Raw genomic sequence first — 17,987 nt, 5'->3', positions numbered from 1 at the left:
TGTTATACTGATCTTTTAAGTATATATTTTATTGAGTATTGTTTTGATTGTTTAAGTTCTTTGTGACCCTGGTCTGGAAAAGACTCTAGAAATATAAATTAATGACTTAATTATATAAAATCTGAATTCAATTCAGTTTGAAAAACTTTCTTTTAATAAAAACAAACGTGTTAAATGTAAAAAGATAAAAGATAAAAGTTTGTGGTGTTGATATATATGAGATAAATGAATAAATATTAGAGTAAGTTTATAAAAATAAGAAGCATTTCTTCAACAATAAATGTAAATGTCAACAACTCAAAACAACACATGGTCTCTCTTAGTCTCTGTTAGTCTCTCTGGACATGAACCTGGATCTTGACCCGGGTTGATCCTTCTAATCTGCTGCTGGTTCAACTCCCTGTTGCTGGATCAGCTGCTGACTCACAACTGTTCCTCTGATCCTATTGGTCGACCAGCAGAGACCGTTTGATTGGCTGTCATTGAATCAGGTTTGAAACTTTGTTCAAGAGGGAGAGAAATACTGACTCATGTTGGTGAGTCATAGACTCTATGAGTCAAGAAGGTTTGACTCACGTGTGTTAACGACTCTTCACGTCATCACTGGTGTGAAGCATTAGCTGCGACATGTCGCCCCCTGGTGGCAGAAGAGAAGCATTATTTTTAACAGGCTTTAATGAAATGAAAACATGAAGCATTTTTTAATAGAAACTATTTTTCTAGTTGAATTGTTTTTATGAATTAAACATTTATTTGAGTTCTTTATTTAATGATTTAAATAACAGACATAAATAAAACAATCACCGATCACTCGTCAATATAAAAATACTCAAACATTATGACCAGTGTTTGTCTAGTGTTGTGTGTTGTGTGTGTTCATGCGATCTCGTGTGAAGGCCTCGCGAGCTACTGAGGATCCAAGAGACGAGGACATGCTGATGTCTCAAGTTGCTGTGAGTGTGTGTGTGTGTGTGTGTGTGTGTGTGTGTGTGTGTGCGTGCTTGTGCGTGCTTGTGCGTGTGTGTGTGTGTGTGTGTGTGTGTGTGTGTGTGTGTGTGTGTGTGTGTGTGTGTGTGTGTGTGTGTGTGTATGGTGTCCAATAGAGGATAAAATTAGTCCAGCCAGGCCTTATTCTGCTGACGGAGCTGCAGCCAAAAAAAGCCTCAGTCTGAGGCAGAAGCAGAAGCAGCAGCAGAAGAAAAATGGCCAGTAAACGTAAGAAAACACACTTTGATGATTCATTGAGCGAAGCAGCTGTTAGAGTGTGTGTGTGTGTGTGTGTCGGGGGGGCAGGTGTGAACGTGGTCAGGACGAGTGTGTTGTTCTGGGGACAGATGGTGTCAGTGAGAGAGAGAGAGAGAGAGAGAGAGAGAGAGAGAGCAGGTGGAGGATGAAATATTCTAGTTTTTTATCAAAGACTTGTTTCTATTATGTTGTGTCGTCATCGTGTGAACATATGATGTTATTAACATGTATGTTGCTGCTCATGAATGACATGAATGACACATGTCAATCATCTGAACATTATGGATTATAGTTGAAAATTGTTTGATTATAGTTGAAAATTGTTTGATTATAGTTGAAAATTGTTTGATTATAGTTGAAAATTGTTGATTATAGTTGAAAATTGTTTGATTTTAGTTGAAAATGTTGGATTATAGTTGAAAATTATTTGATAACAGTTGAAAATTGTTTGATTATAGTTGAAAATTGTGTGATTATAGTTGAAAATTGTTTGATTATAGTTGAAAATAGTTTGATTATAGTTGAAAATTGTTTGATTATAGTTGAAAACAGTTTGATTATAGTTGAAAATAGTTTGATTATAGTTGAAAATTGTGTGATTATAGTTGAAAATTGTTTGATTATAGTTGAAAATTGTGTGATTATAGTTGAAAATAGTTTGATTATAGTTGAAAATTGTGTGATTATAGTTGACAATAGTTTGATTATAGTTGAAAATGTTGGATTATAGTTGAAAATAGTTTGATTATAGTTGAAAATAGTTTTATTATAGTTGAAAATGTTGGATTATAGTTGAAAATGTTGGATTATAGTTGAAAATGGTTTCATTATAGTTAAAAATTGTCTGATTATAGTTAAAAATGTTGGATTATAGTTGAAAATTGTTTGATTATAGTTGAAAATTGTTTGATTATAGTTGAAAATTGTTTGATTATAGTTGAAAATGTTGGATTATAGTTGAAAATTGTTTGATTATAGTTGAAAATTGTTTGATTATAGTTGAAAATTGTTTGATTATAGTTGAAAATGTTGGATTATAGTTTAAATTGTTTGATTATAGTTGAAAATTGTTTGATTATAGTTGAAAATGTTGGATTATAGTTGAAAATTGTTTAAAATTTACACTGTTTTGAAGAACAAGATGACATTAAAACAAACTAACAATATAAACCAACACAACAATCTACACAGAGAAGTGATGCTACGCTCCAAGTCACTGACAGATGACTGAGCTCTAAAGCAGATGTTAGCAAAATAAGAGAGAAAAGTAAGTAATGTTGGTCTAATTAATTAAAGTCATAAAGGTTCATCTTTTGTGAATATTTATATTTATATAAATATAGAAATATATATATGTATATATATATTTCTATATTTATATTTATGTTTTTTCCTCAAAATACAAGTAAAACATATTTTTGATGTTTTGTCTTTAAATCATGTGCTTTAAAGTACCATCAGTTGATCAAACTCTCATCAAAGTGCTGGTTCTGATCCATCTCTGGTGACAGAAGTTCTTCTATCTAATGACTTGAAGAGACGTGAACAGAGTGTTTTGTTCCTCCTGCTGCTCGTCACTCAAACATGGCGGAGAGGAACGATCAGTCCCTCAGAGTAAATCTGCTTTAATTGCTTCGGCGTCTGCCGGAGACGAAGCTCACGTCGAATGTGTGTCTGCAGTCGTGGACCTGGTCTACTGGAGGAGCCTGAGGAGGACCGGCTTCGTGTTCACGGGCCTGGTGGTGGGTCTGGCCAGTCTGTTCCAGCTCAGCACCATCACGGTCCTGACCCACCTGTGCCTGGCCGTCATGTGCCTCACCTTCCCTCTGAGGCTCTACTACAAGCTGCTGGAGCTGCTGCACTGGAACCCTGGTGTCCATCCTTTCCAGTGAGTCCACTCTCTGAGTCACCCATCGAGTCCAGGATCCACAGACCACATGACTCTTGACGAAGTCGTAACTGCTTTCATTTGTTTTCAAACCAAAATATGTCCAAACGTCAGCTTTAAAAGCTGCTGGACTCACTGTATCCTCTCGTCCTCAGTCATCAGTGTATCCTCTCGTCCTCAGTAATGACTTTATCCTCTCTTCCTCAGTCATCACTGTATCCTCTCGTCCTCAGTCATCACTGTATCCTCTCTTCCTCAGTCATCACTGTATCCTCTCGTCCTCAGTCATCACTGTATCCTCTCTTCCTCAGTCATAACTACTTTCATTTGTTTTCAAACCAAAATATGTCCAAACGTCAGCTTTAAAAGCTGCTGGACTCACTGTATCCTCTCGTCCTCAGTCATCACTGTATCCTCTCGTCCTCAGATATCACTGTATCCTCTCGTCCTCAGTAATCACTGTATCCTCTCTTCCTCAGTCATAACTGCTTTCATTTGTTTTCAAACTAAAATATGTCCAAACATCAGCTTTAAAAGCTGCTGGACTCACTGTATCCTCTCGTCCTCAGTCATCATTCTTACTTTAGCTGCTGAGGACGTAACGACTGCTGCCATCTATTGGTCAGAAGTTTAATAGAAACACAACAATGAACTAACTAGCATAAGCATTATGTTTGTAGCATGAATTACGAGCATGTTGATGAAAGTTTAAATTACATTTCAATCAAAATTCTTACACAAATTTACGATTTTCACAAACATTGAAAATTTGACTTTACACAGAAAATATTTCTCTTGAACGAGGAACAATATTTCATATTAAAGACAATTTAACTTTAGTGTGCGCTCCTCAAAGCAGGGAGAATAGACTGTTCAGGTTATCCCCCGCCTCTGACCCGAGGTAGCTGGGACAGACTCCACCTGAATCACTGAATCAGCTCATTTTACAGATGTTCTATTAACAAGTGGGTTTAAACAGTAAAGTGTGTTCACGTGTGTTTATGTGTGTTCACGTGTGTGTCCATGTGTGTGTTCGTTCGTGTCCACGTGTGTGTCCACGTGTGTGTTCGTTTGTGTCCACGTGTGTGTCCACGTGTGTGTGTGTCTTTGTGTGTCCACCTGTGTGTCCACGTGTGTGTGTCCATGTGTGTGTGTTTGTGTCCACGTGTGTGTCCACGTGTGTGTGTCCATGTGTGTTCACGTGTGTGTCCACCTGTGTGTCCACATGTGTGTGTTTGTTTTTTTCCTCGTGTGTGTGTTTGTGTCCACGTCTGTGTGTGTCTACGTGTGTCCACCTGTGTGTCCACGTGTGTGTGTCCATGTGTGTGTGTCCACATGTGTGTGTTTGTTTTTTTCCTTGTGTGTGTGTTTGTGTCCACGTGTGTGTCCACGTGTTTGTGTCCACGTGTGTCCATGTGTGTTCATGTGTGTCCACGTATGTGTGTGATCACATGTGTGTTCATGTGTGTGTGTGTGTGTGTGTGTGTGTGTGTGTGTGTGTGTGTGTGTGTGCAGGTCGTACCTGGACTACGACAGCTCTCTGACGGACAAGGAGACGGTGGTGATGGTGGAGGAGCTGGTGCTGCTGATGGCGTTCGCCGTGTCTGAACTCAAACGCCTGCTCTTCATTCAAAGTGTGGTCGACTCTGTCAAGGTCACGACCTCGACCCGATCCTGAAGAAAAAAACACATCATTTAAAACAAGTGTGTTATCGTCCTGCAGTTCGTGGTTCTTCTGTACCTGCTGACCTACGTGGGCGTCCTGACCAACGGACTGACCCTCGTCATGACAGGTGAGGTTTTAAATCATTCTATAGTTTGTTTATTAAAGGGTCCAGTTTGTTGTGAGTTTTTTATTAATAACTCAAATATAAAAAATCAAACATTTTCAAAATTAATAAAAAAATAATAATAATTCAAAAACACATTCTGTAGGATGTGCAGTATTTTTAATTCAATATAAATGTTGTTATAATAGAGTCTCCAGACCAAACCAACAGAGCTCAGAGCTACTGGATCCTGAACAAACACTAACTTCTACGTCGTCACGTGATCGTCTGTCCGTCACATGATTGGCTGGAAGTGGAACATTTTCTATTCAATAAAAACAAATCCAACCTTCAAATAATTAATTTAATTGGAGTTAGTATGTTCTCCCCGTGTTGCCTGGGTTTACTCCGGGCACTCCGGTTTCCTCCCACAGTCCAGAAACATACAGAGGTTGATTGAGAACTTTGGGAAAATTGTCCGTAGGTATGAGTGTGTTTGTGAATGGTTGTCTGTCTTTGTGTGTCCTGAGACAGACTGGCGTCCTGTCCAGGGTATCCCCTGCCTCTCGCCCTATGATACTGGGACAGACTCCAGTCTCCCCGCGACCCTCATAAGGGAACAAGCGGTAGAAAATGAATGAATGAAGAACCAAAGACAGTCAAAGGTTCAACAAATGAAACTTCAACCGTTGAATATTGTGACGACACTGATTCTAGACGTGTTTACACAACAAATGTAACTCAGTGTGTGTTCAAGTGTGTCTATAATAACGCGTTAAAATGACAGAAACATTTGTGTCTCCGTGTCTTCCAGCCGTGATCGTCGTCTTCTCGCTGCCGCTGCTCTACAAGAAACAGCAGGTGAGATGTTGGTCCAGCAGGTGATTGAGCAGAACAATAACTCCTCACCTGTGTCGGGCGACAGGTGCGCATAAGGAGGACGAGTCGAGCCGTCAGAGCCTTCGTCAAGAGGATCAGGAACAAGTGAGTGACAGCTCAGAGCCTGAATGAATGTCAGCGGATGATGAGTGACGTGAAGATGACGAGGAGAAGGTTGAGTCTGGTTTCTGTTTCTGATGGAAGATCACGTCCCTGGTCACTGTAGAACCTCTGGTGAAAGTAATCAATGATGCCGATAGAGGGATCAATAAAGTTGATCTAATCTAATCTAATAATGGGGATGAGATCAAGATGGGATCATTCAATTATGAGGCGTTTTGGAATTCCATCTGGATCCACTTATCCTTTGAAGAATTCATCACTGGGTGTGAATAAGAGACTTGGCCGAGGTCACATGTTTCTTCTTCTGCTGATATATTGATTAAAACATATGCAGAAATCTAGGGAAATACAGAGGAAATCAAAGGAATATTAAAAAGTATTTTAAATATTATATTTGAAACTAATACGTGTAACGTCATTATTTTACAATTTAACAGTAAACGGACATTTGTTGGCAAGAAAGAAGATATTGATATACACTTAAATATCCCACCGTATCGATATATACACAAATGTATCGATATATACACAACTGTATCGATATATACACAACTGTATCGATTTATACACAAATGTATCGATATATACACAGATTTATCCAATAACATTTCATCTTTATTTTATTTTTTATAGTTTCTATTTCAATTTCGATCTCGATACACAAGAATCTGAATCGATTATTTGCGATTAAATTCTGTATCTGGTTCTTGAAAACAAAACTGTGATACAATCTTCTTTTATTTGTTCTCTTCATTTTAAACAACAGTTTTTCTTTACGCATCCTCTGCTCTCAGGCTGTTGCTATGGGTTACCTCCCGAGGACACCCACACACATTCGTAGAACCAGGGTTACGACAATAACCTGGGTCTTCGATGTGCAAACAAAACTTTTAAAATAAAAAAAAGCTTTAGTCTTAAAGTGTAGTTAATTGTATTTGATCGTAATAATACAACATTAACAATTACATTAATTGACTGAATTATTTCATTAAAAGTATTAAATAAACCTTCCATCAATCCCAGTGTTGCGCAACCAAAGAGGCTAACTAGCAGCTAGCACAATCTCTGCCTTTTTACGAAAACTATAAAATTTAACTACAAAAAAATCCTACTAGTCAAAGTACTATTCAAGGTGTGCAGTTAAGAGGTTAAGAAGATATTTTTAAGTTACGTCAAAGGAAGTTTTCTCTGGAGAAGAAAGTGACGTATTAGCATGTTGCGGCTAACGAAACTAACGCTGCTAAGCTAATACAACTTCAGATCGCGAAAGTCAAACAAAAACACTATTTAATACTTTTATATTCTGTCTAAATACATGAACACACTTTAAAACACAGTAAAATAGTTGAACTCGCCTGCAGGTGGTAAAAAAAGCAGAGTAAAGAGAGGATTGTTTTGGAAGTAGAAGCTACTTTGTTGATCCCTTATCAACGTCATAGTGTCAATTGTTTTATCTTGAATCATCGTGTAGTGTGAGCGCATGAATGAGTCGTTTGAATCCTACGTTTTACTAATAATCTAATCTAATATTGTAAGATTTGAATGAAATTGATTCATGATGGATTAAATCGTTAGCAGCTAAAGCATGAATGCAATCCTGTGAGATCTCGGTCCGTGACTGAGGACGAGAGGATACAATGGTTTCAAACATGATGTCAACAGTGTGTGTGTTACCTGCAGCTGTGTGAGTCTGTACGAGACGGTGAGACCGCCACCTGGCCCCGCCCCCGCCGCCGCCGCCGCCGCCGCCAGACCCGCCGCCGCCGCCGCCGCCGCCGCCGCCAAACAGAAGGTCAAGTCCAAGTGACCTTGAGCGGAGATCTGTTTGTAAAAGCGTTGTCACGCTGTTTGTGGTGAGACCTGATCAAGTGTGACAGCTGAAACAAAAGCTGCCATTCATGGAGGAGGAGAGAGAGAGGAGAGGAATTTGATGGACTCACATGCTTCCATGTGGAGGAGGTTCACACCAGAGGCTCCCGGGTCCGTCTTTAGTGGAGTGTCTGTCTTTACGTCCTGAGGGAGGACCTGGTGTTCCTGGAAGATGCTGAAGCTTCTTAACGGCATCATCTGGTTTCGGCTGAGAGTCGCGACAAAAGTGTCTCTGTTGAGAAGAAGAAACTCTTCCTTCACTTCTTCAAGATCCCTCGTTACTTTCGGAACATCTTGTAATAGTTTGTGTCACATTTAGCTCTCGTTCCTCAGCAGGTCCACGGCTGTGAGAGAAGATTGTTTTCGACACGATTAATATCATTTCTGGTCTTCGTTCTTTCTTCTTCGCATTCATTTCTCCTCAACCTTTAAAGTACATCTTGCATTCATTTCTATTCAAACATCAGACATTATACTTCTTTAATCTTATTACCTTCTTAAGTTACTTTCTTTACATCTTCTCTTTTCCTTCAGTTGATCATTTCTACACTGATTTTAAGTCATTTTTCAACCACTTCATTACTGTAAACCTCGTGTTAATCATCGATTCTCATGATCTTTTGTCTGTTTTTCATTTAGTTTGGATTCATTTCTTCTCCGGGTACACCTTTGTACTACTATTTAATGTGTGTACTCGTACACGTTTCGTGTACTAAGCACTTCTCGACATTACACGACATCCTACTTGTTTGATACAATTATAAAAGGACGTGTATTTTTATCTCATCATTGAGTCGACGCTTCTCATTATAGTCAATTAAACATGACTTGTCATTATTTATGTCAGTAAAGTGTATAACATGATGCCCTGAACAGTACGATTACATTTTTATCATTATTTTTATACAGACACAGAGCTTTGACGATCATATGTAAGATTAAAAACAGAAATAAATTCACTAGTCTTACATAATAGTTAAAGTTTCTATTATTTTTAATTATTTGTTTTAGTTTCCATTAGAAAAAGTTTAAATGATTAGTTTTAAAAACAGAAATTGTTCAAGATATTAGGATTAAAAACACTGATCAATTGTTTTTAAAGCACGTGCAATAATTCACTGATGAAACAAAAGTTTGCAGCTGAACTGAAACGTCTTAATGATGGAACCTTCAAGATAGTGACGTCTGAATGAGATTATTCGTGTTTTTGTGTGAGAGTTTCTCGAAGGTGAAATGTTGACGACTATAAAATCTTCATTGTTTAAGTCTCCTCGATGTTTGTGTCGTGAGATTGAAGGAAACGTTCATCAAAAAATATGTTAAAAAATAAATGCATCACCAATTATACAAGAAAACTGAACTTCTGCCTCCAACTCACTAGATTCACTATTGTGGGGATTTCATGCTGTTCTTTGAAGCATTTTAATCTGAATTCTAATGTTATTTTTCTTATGTTCTTCCCAAAATAACAAAAATAAAACTATAAATGTTTAAAGGTTTCATCTGTGGATTCAAACTTCATTCGTTCACGGCGTGGATGAGCTTCAGAAGTAAGTATTGACTCAAAATATATTCACCTTGCTGAGTGATACCAGGAGTCAAAGCCTGCAGGCCTCGTCCTCCACCACTAGGTGCCGCTGCTGGAGGGAAACCAGCCCAGGTTCGTGCGTGAACCCGGAGCACCCGGAGCTGACCGAGCCTCAGACACAGATGGATCCTGACAAGTGTTTTCACTCTCGGTAACAGAGCTTTGTGGCTCCTGAGCAAACACTTGGATGGAGAGACTGAGAGAAGAAGAGAGAGAAGGTGACCCTGACCTTGACATGGAGGTCCAGGAAAACCTGCAGTTTAGAGGTTGATTCATGGTTTTCTTGCTTCAGAATCACAACTTTATTTAAATCTACATGTTCCAGTAGAATCACAACTTTATTTAAATCTACATGTTCCAGTAGAATCACAACTTTATTTAAATCTACATGTTCCAGTAGAATCACAACTTTATTTAAATCTACATGTTCCAGTAGAATCACAACTTTATTTAAATCTACATGTTCCAGTAGAATCACAACTTTATTCATCTATAAATCTACATGTTCCAGTAGAATCACAACTTTATTCATCTTCAAATCTACATGTTCCAGTAGAATCACAACTTTATTCATCTATAAATCTACATGTTCCAGTAGAATCACAACTTTATTCATCTATAAATCTACATGTTCCAGTAGAATCACAACTTTATTCATGTTCAAATCTACATGTTCCAGTAGAATCACAACTTTATTCATCTATAAATCTACATGTTCCAGTAGAATCACAACTTTATTCATCTATAAATCTACATGTTCCAGTAGAATCACAACTTTATTCATCTATAAATCTACATGTTCCAGTAGAATCACAACTTTATTCATCTTCAAATCTACATGTTCCAGTAGAATCACAACTTTATTCATCTATAAATCTACATGTTCCAGTAGAATCACAACTTTATTCATCTATAAATCTACATGTTCCAGTAGAATCACAACTTTATTCATGTTCAAATCTACATGTTCCAGTAGAATCACAACTTTATTCATCTATAAATCTACATGTTCCAGTAGAATCACAACTTTATTCATCTATAAATCTACATGTTCCAGTAGAATCACAACTTTATTCATCTATAAATCTACATGTTCCAGTAGAATCACAACTTTATTTAAATCTACATGTTCCAGTAGAATCACAACTTTATTCATCTATAAATCTACATGTTCCAGTAGAATCACAACTTTATTTAAATCTACATGTTCCAGTAGAATCACAACTTTATTAATCTATAAATCTACATGTTCCAGTAGAATCACAACTTTATTTAAATCTACATGTTCCAGTAGAATCACAACTTTATTCATCTTCAGATCTACATGTTCCAGTAGAATCACAGCAATGATGAAAGACATGCGATTCAACACGAGTTCCTCTCAATATGATGATCAGCAAACACTTGAATATATTGATCAATTTATTGATCTTTTTGTGTCTCATGTTTAAAACACAGAACTGTGTTTTTAAAGAGAATTAAACTATGTATCTTAAGACAAGCGACTCACTAAAGTTGTGATTCTGTTAGAAACACGATCAAGAATTCAAGTTAAAAGTCAAATATTTTCACAGCAGCAGTTGAACTTGAAAAGTGAATTATTTCATAAACGTATTAAATAAACCTTCCATCAATCCTAGTGTTGCGCAACCAAAGAAGCTAACTAGCAGCTAGCACAATCTCTTTGTTTTGATATGAACGAAAACTATAAAATATAGTTACAAAAATCCATTTTGTCAAAGTACTATTCAAGGTGTGCAGTTAAAAGGTTAAGAAGATATTTTTAAGTTACTTTAAAGGAAGTTTTCTCTGGAAAAGAAAGTGACGTATTAGCATGTTGCGGCTAACGCTACCGCTAACGCTGCTAAGCTAATACTACTTCAGATCGCGAAAGTCAAACAAAAACACTATTTAATACTTTTATATTCTGTCTAAATACATGAACACACTTTATAACACAGTAAAATAGTTGAACTCACCTGCAGGTGGCAAATAAAGCAGAGTAAAGAGAGGATTGTGAAATTGACGTATTAGCATGTTGCGGCTAACGAAGCTAACGCTGCTAAGCTATTACAACTTCAGATCGCGAAAATCAAACAAAAACACTATTTAATACTTTTTTTATTCTGTCTAAATACATGAACACACTTTAAAACACAGTCAAATAGTTGAACTCACCTGCAGGTGGTAAATAAAGCAGAGTAAAGAGAGGATTGTTTTGGAAGTAGAAGCTACTTTGTTGATCCCTTATCAACGTCATAGTTATGTCGTTTATTCACCAATTTAATGGATTTTATAATGTTTTTTTATGGTGAATAAATTTGAGAGAAAAAAACAACCATTATTCAAATGAATGTGTTAAATGTATTCACATGAGTTTTTAATAAATATATTTACGTGCTTTTCAGAAAGAGTTTCAATGTAAGTTGTACTGTCGAAATACTTTAAAAGTACTACAGTTTAAACTTATATTTGAAGAGTCTGTATTTTTATTGACTTTTAAATGTTTTAATTATGTGATTCAAATACTTTGGGCTGGAGTTTGAATCTTATTATATTTAACCCTTGTGTTATCTCAGGGTCAAAGTGACCCGAAGGCCTGAAAATAAATGTAAATGTTCACCTGGACCCTGAGATAACAATGCATACCACAAACACATTTGTTAGATCCTTGAGTCACCTTGACCCTTTTTTCTTGTCAGAACAAGATTTTTTTGAGAATAAAAAACATGTAAAAACGTTGAATCCAAAAGTTAAACTTTATTATGCAAACAATACAAAGTAGAAAAGACAGTCGCTATAAAAAAGAAAATTCCCAAAAACTAAAAAAATGGCACTGATTTGTTTTTTTCTTCCAAATACTTCGACAAATCCTTCTTGAACTTCCTCGACGCGTTCTCTTCCTTCAGTTCTTCGACCAGAACAACGTAAACAAACAAACAATCTCTGAATAAACAACTACATGGATAGTACACGTCTTGTATTAGTACACTTGTGTAGTAGTACTACAGTAGATATTCATCCAAGATAATCATCTATCATCTAGTTTTCATTATTTGATTTGTATTCATCTATTGAATTCTCAAAATATCTAATGATCAGCAATCATCAAACTTAAGGGGCATCTATCCCAGCTACTCGGGGTGTGAGAGTTTGACACAAATTCATGTGTTTAATAACTTTTTAACTAGTTTTAATATAACGACACTTCTTTGACGTCAACCTTGTGTAACAAGTGTGTAGCAGCTGCCGTGACGACAACCTTTAAATACTTCTTTTCACAGTAATACTTGTTATTCACTCCTAATAGAAAAGAAGGTTTTCGTTGTCGTCGTTTCATCTTCTTCTTAAATCTTCTCACTGAGCTCAAGAGAATAAACCATTAAAACAAAACAATCGTCAGTATTTTCTCTCACACGTCAAGTTTGTGAGTAAAAAATATGTGTAAACATTGTGTGTGAAAGTCTTCAGACTCACTGAACCCTGGACTCACAGTGATGATGTCATCAGGTCATCAGTCACATGACTCTAACCTGTTTGATTGTGTTACTATAACAACAACTTGATCGACTCGACACACTCACAGAACCGTGTTAGTGAAGCTGCAGCTGATTGGACCACAAGTTACAACATCAACCAATGGGACGCTTTCTTTGTCATAAGCGTTTTGGAAAAAGTGTTGGTTATCAACTCAATTTGTGAATTTAAAGGTATTTTAACGTCTGCAAATGTTTTATTTTGTTAATTAACACTTTTTACTTTTCTCACTCATTTCCTGTCTGAACCAACACCTCGACATCGACTTTATGAAACAGAAATTAATCAGTGTTTTTGTACATCAGTGTCATCATTGAATAGTTGAATTTTAAATGTTTTGTTATTGAAATGTTGTTTTTTAACCATTTAAAAACAATTTTAATCTTAACAACTGAATTCAATTATTTCTGTATTTATTATATTCAATTTATTATCTTTTTTGTGTTTACATTGTGTTTGATATTATTCAAACAATTCAAAAAATAGGTTTAATTCAATATATAATATTGGTTAATAGTGGAAACATTTGTAACAATAATAAATAAACCAAATCACTGAATTCAATTATTCACATTTTCTCTTGTCAATGCTTAGAACAAAAAAAAAAAAAGGGTTTGTTTTATGTAACATTAAACGTTGTGACGACTTGTGTGTTTGTGGTGTGAGTGTGAGTGTGTGTTTGTGTGTGTGTATGTGTGTGTCTGTGTGTGTTTGTGGTGTGAGTGTGTGTGTCTGTGTGTGTTTGTGGTGTGAGTGTGAGTGTGTGTTTGTGTGTGTGTATGTGTGTATGTGTGTGTCTGTGTGTGTTTGTGGTGTGAGTGTGAGTGTGTGTTTGTGTGTGTGTATGTGTGTATGTGTGTGTCTGTGTGTGTTTGTGGTGTGAGTGTGAGTGTGTGTTTGTGTGTGTGTATGTGTGTATGTGTGTGTCTGTGTGTGTTTGTGGTGTGAGTGTGAGTGTCTGTGTGTGTTTGTGGTGTGAGTGTGAGGAGCTCCACACTCTGGCGTGAGAACCATCCGAGGACGTAAACGACGAGTGACTGTCAGAAAAGCTGCCTGGAACCCAGTGTTTGCTTCACACGTAGTGTTCTCTGTGGTTGATGTAGACGTGGTCGGAGCCGCTCTGGTGACAAACCCACTCCAGTCTGGACAGATGCTGAGCCGGTCCCGGTGGTCCCGGCGGGCGCTCCGAGGCTGCCGGGCGTGGACGCGGAGCCTCGCTCGGCTGGTGGCGCCGCTCGCCCCGGCGTGACTGGACCCGACACCAGACACACAATCATCAGTGTCGACGCATTTGAACATTTCAAAGGTTGAGACATCGTTTGGTTGAGTTCAGTGTTTCTACGTCATCCTACATATTAAGGTAGTTAATGACTTTAGTGTCACTTTAATCAAGTGTTTACAATAGAAAACTTTTTCTTTCAAATTGAAAAAACGTATAATTTTTATTTGACAAATTTAAAAATTATAGAGCAACGTAAAGAGCGACGTAAAGAGGGATGTATGGAGGGATGTATAGAGGGACGTATAGAGTGGCATTAAGAGTGGCATAAAGAGCGGCGTAAAGAGCGACGTATAGTGGGATGTATAAAGGGACGTATAGAGTGGCATTAAGAGTGGCATAAAGAGCGGCGTAAAGAGTGGCATATAGAGAGAAGTAAAGAGCGGTGTATAGAGCATCGTATAGAGCGACGTATAGAGTGACGTAAAGAGCGGCGTATAGAGCGACGTATAGAGTGACGTATAGAGCAACGTATAGAGCGACGTATAGAGGGACTTATATAGCGACATAAAGAGGGACGTATAGAGCGGCGTATATAGAGCGACTTATAGAGCGACGTATAGAGGGACTTATATAGCGACATAAAGAGGGACGTATAGAGCAGCGTATATAGAGCGACGTATAGAGCGACGTATAGAGGGACTTATATAGCGACATAAAGAGGGACGTAAAGAGCGGCATATAGAGCGACGTATATAGAGCGACGTATAGAGCGACGTATAGAGCGACATATAGAGTGACGTAAAGAGCGACGTATAGAGGGATGTATAGAGCGACATATAGAGTGACGTAAAGAGCGACGTATAGAGCGACGTATAGAGCGACATATAGAGTGACGTAAAGAGCGACGTATAGAGGGATGTATAGAGCGGCGTATATAGAGCGACGTATAGAGCGACGTATAGAGCGGCGTATAGAGCGACGTAAAGTAAGTAAGTAAGTAATATTTATTTATATAGCGCTTTTCGAGACCAGGGTCACAAAGTGCTTAGACAATCAAAACAATACTCAAAAAAGTACATACTTTAATAGAGCGACATAAAGAGGGACGTATAGAGGGATGTATAGAGCGACGTATAGAGCGACGTATAGAAGGACGTATAGAGCGAGCGGAGACTCTATTATTCCAACATTTATATTGAATTAAAAAGACTATTAAATGTAAAATATTGAATTTAGAACATTTATTTTTGTATTATTTGAATTTGAATATCAAACTTCAAAAAATAATTTTGAAAATATATAATCTTTGAAATTCAATTAAAAAAAAAAAACCTTTCAAAAAAGAAACAATTGATTATCTTAAAGATAAATCAACGTTCAACAGTCTTTAATATAATAATGTGGCTCCTGAGAAGAGAATCTTCAGAGACGTCGTTAAACTTTAAACACTTTTATAATAAACCAGATTTAATTCAAAAGTTTAACTTTGAGCTTCGGCGACAAATTTTCTAACTAAACCTGCTGAGTGGCCGATACACACAGTAGTGTGTGTGTGTGCGTGTGTGTGTGTGTGTGTGTGTGTGTGTGTGTGTGTGTGTGTGTGTGTGTGTCTCACCTGACACAGCCAGGCCACTTGCGAGGCGTGGACCCCCAGAGGGACGGCGGGGGGTCTCTCAGAGTACGGGGGCGGCGGCTTGTGAGTCGGAGGAAGATCAATTCTGCCGGCGTCGCAGGAAAGAAGAAGATTAATGACGACGACGAGCAGATGATGTTGCAGCCGTTTGTTCCTCGTAAACACCAGAGACAACTTCAAACACGCTTGCAGGAAACATCACGACCACGAACAAAAGTCATGACATCACAACAAAGTTGTTCCTTCAAGTAGTTCATATATACAATATTACTCTATAAAAGACTGTTTTACCGTTTTCACTGCTCTATTCGTCGCTCTATACGTCGCTCTATACGCCGCTCTATACGTCGCTCTGTATGTAACTCTGTATGTAGCTCTATACGATGCTCTATACGTCGCTCTATACGATGCTCTATACGTAGCTCTATACGTAGCTCTATGCGATGCTCTATACGTCGCTCTATACGTAGCTCTATACGATGCTCTATACGTAGCTCTATACGTCGCTCTATACGATGCTCTATACGATGCTCTATACGATGCTCTATACGATGCTCTATACGTAGCTCTATACGTAGCTCTATACGATGCTCTATACGTCGCTCTATACGTAGCTCTATACGATGCTCTATACGTAGCTCTATACGTCGCTCTATACGATGCTCTATACGTAGCTCTATACGATGCTCTATACGTAGCTCTATACGATGCTCTATACGTCGCTCTATACGTCGCTATATACGTAGCTCTATACGATGCTCTATACGATGCTCTATACGTCGCTCTATATGTCGCTCTATACGTCCCTCTGTACGTCGCTCTGTACGTAGCTCTATACGATGCTCTATACGTCGCTCTATACGATGCTCTATACGTCGCTCTATACGATGCTCTATACGTCGCTCTATACGTCGCTCTATACGTAGCTCTATACAATGCTCTATAAGATGCTCTATACGTAGCTCTATATACGTCGCTCTATACGTAGCTCTATACGATGCTCTATACGTCGCTCTATACGTAGCTCTATACGATGCTCTATACGTCGCTCTATACGTAGCTCTATACGATGCTCCAGACGTAGCTCTATACGCCGCTCTGTACGTAGCTCTGTACGTAGCTCTGTACGTAGCTCTATACGACGCTCTATACGACGCTCTATACGTTGCTCTATACGTCGCTCTATACGTTGCTGTATACGTCGCTCTATACGACGCTCTATACGTTGCTCTATACGTTGCTGTATACGTCGCTCTATACGTCGCTGTATACGTCGCTCTATAAGTCGCTCTATACGTCGCTCTATACGTCGCTCTATACGTCGCTCTATACGCCGCTCTATAAGTCGCTCTATACGTCGCTCTATAAGTCGCTCTATACGTCGCTCTATACGTCGCTCTATACGTCGCTCTATAAGTCGCTCTATACGTCGCTCTATACGCCGCTCTATAAGTCGCTCTATACGTCGCTCTATACGTCGCTCTATACGTTGCTGTATACGTTGCTCTATACGTCGTTCTATACGTCGCTCTATACGTTGCTGTATACGTCGCTCTATAATATTTTAATTTGTCAAATAAAACGCTCTATACGTTGCTCTATACGTCGCTCTATACGTCGCTGTATACGTCGCTCTATACGCCGCTCTATAAGTCGCTCTATACGTCGCTCTATACGCCGCTCTATACGTCGTTCTATACGCCGCTCTATACGCCGCTCTATAAGTCGCTCTATACGTCGCTCTATACGTCGCTCTATACGTCGCTCTATACGTCGCTCTATACGTCGCTCTATACGTCGCTGTATACGTCGCTCTATACGTCGCTCTATACGTCGCTCTATACGTCGCTCTATACGTCGCTCTATACGTCGCTCTATAATATTTTAATTTGTCAAATAAAACGCTCTATACGTTGCTCTATACGTCGCTCTATACGTTGCTGTATACGTCGCTCTATACGCCGCTCTATACGTCGCTCTATACGTCGCTCTATACGTCGCTCTATACGCCACTCTATAAGTCGCTCTATACGTCGCTCTATACGTCGTTCTATACGTCGCTCTATACGTTGCTGTATACGTCGTTCTATACGTCGCTCTATACGTTGCTGTATACGTCGCTCTATAATATTTTAATTTGTCAAATAAAACGCTCTATACGTTGCTCTATACGTCGCTCTATACGTTGCTGTATACGTCGCTCTATACGCCGCTCTATAAGTCGCTCTATACGT

The 17,987-nt window shown here is 38.3% G+C and overlaps 2 protein-coding genes across 2 annotated transcripts in view; one reads left to right on the top strand and one right to left on the bottom strand.

Moving 5' to 3' along the window:
• The first annotated feature begins 1,202 nt into the window (after window positions 1-1,202).
• On the top strand, window positions 1,203-8,485 carry rtn2b (reticulon 2b). Its single transcript, XM_087808065.1, has 7 exons — window positions 1,203-1,215; window positions 2,926-3,133; window positions 4,649-4,787; window positions 4,857-4,926; window positions 5,717-5,763; window positions 5,828-5,886; window positions 7,585-8,485. The coding sequence occupies exons 1-7, from the start codon at window positions 1,203-1,205 to the stop codon at window positions 7,709-7,711; spliced, it is 663 nt and encodes a 220-aa protein (XP_087664191.1). The 3' UTR covers window positions 7,712-8,485.
• A 5,310-nt stretch (window positions 8,486-13,795) lies between these two features.
• nectin3b (nectin cell adhesion molecule 3b) overlaps window positions 13,796-17,987 on the bottom strand; it is a 53,847-nt gene continuing 49,655 nt past the window's right edge. Inside the window, exons 7-8 of the mRNA XM_087807970.1 lie at window positions 15,736-15,838; window positions 13,796-14,147 (exon numbers count right to left, since the gene is read on the bottom strand). Of these exons, the coding sequence (XP_087664096.1) occupies window positions 13,971-14,147; window positions 15,736-15,838 (280 nt within the window). The 3' untranslated portion in view covers window positions 13,796-13,970. The remainder of the gene's footprint in view (window positions 14,148-15,735; window positions 15,839-17,987) is intronic.

The sequence above is a fragment of the Callionymus lyra genome, chromosome 14 (genome assembly GCF_982586985.1).
Source record: "Callionymus lyra chromosome 14, fCalLyr1.hap1.1, whole genome shotgun sequence".
In the NCBI taxonomy this organism is placed as follows: Eukaryota; Metazoa; Chordata; class Actinopteri; order Syngnathiformes; family Callionymidae; genus Callionymus; species Callionymus lyra.
Note: the sequence above shows the minus strand (reverse complement) of the source record. Positions and strands in the feature narration are given on the sequence as shown.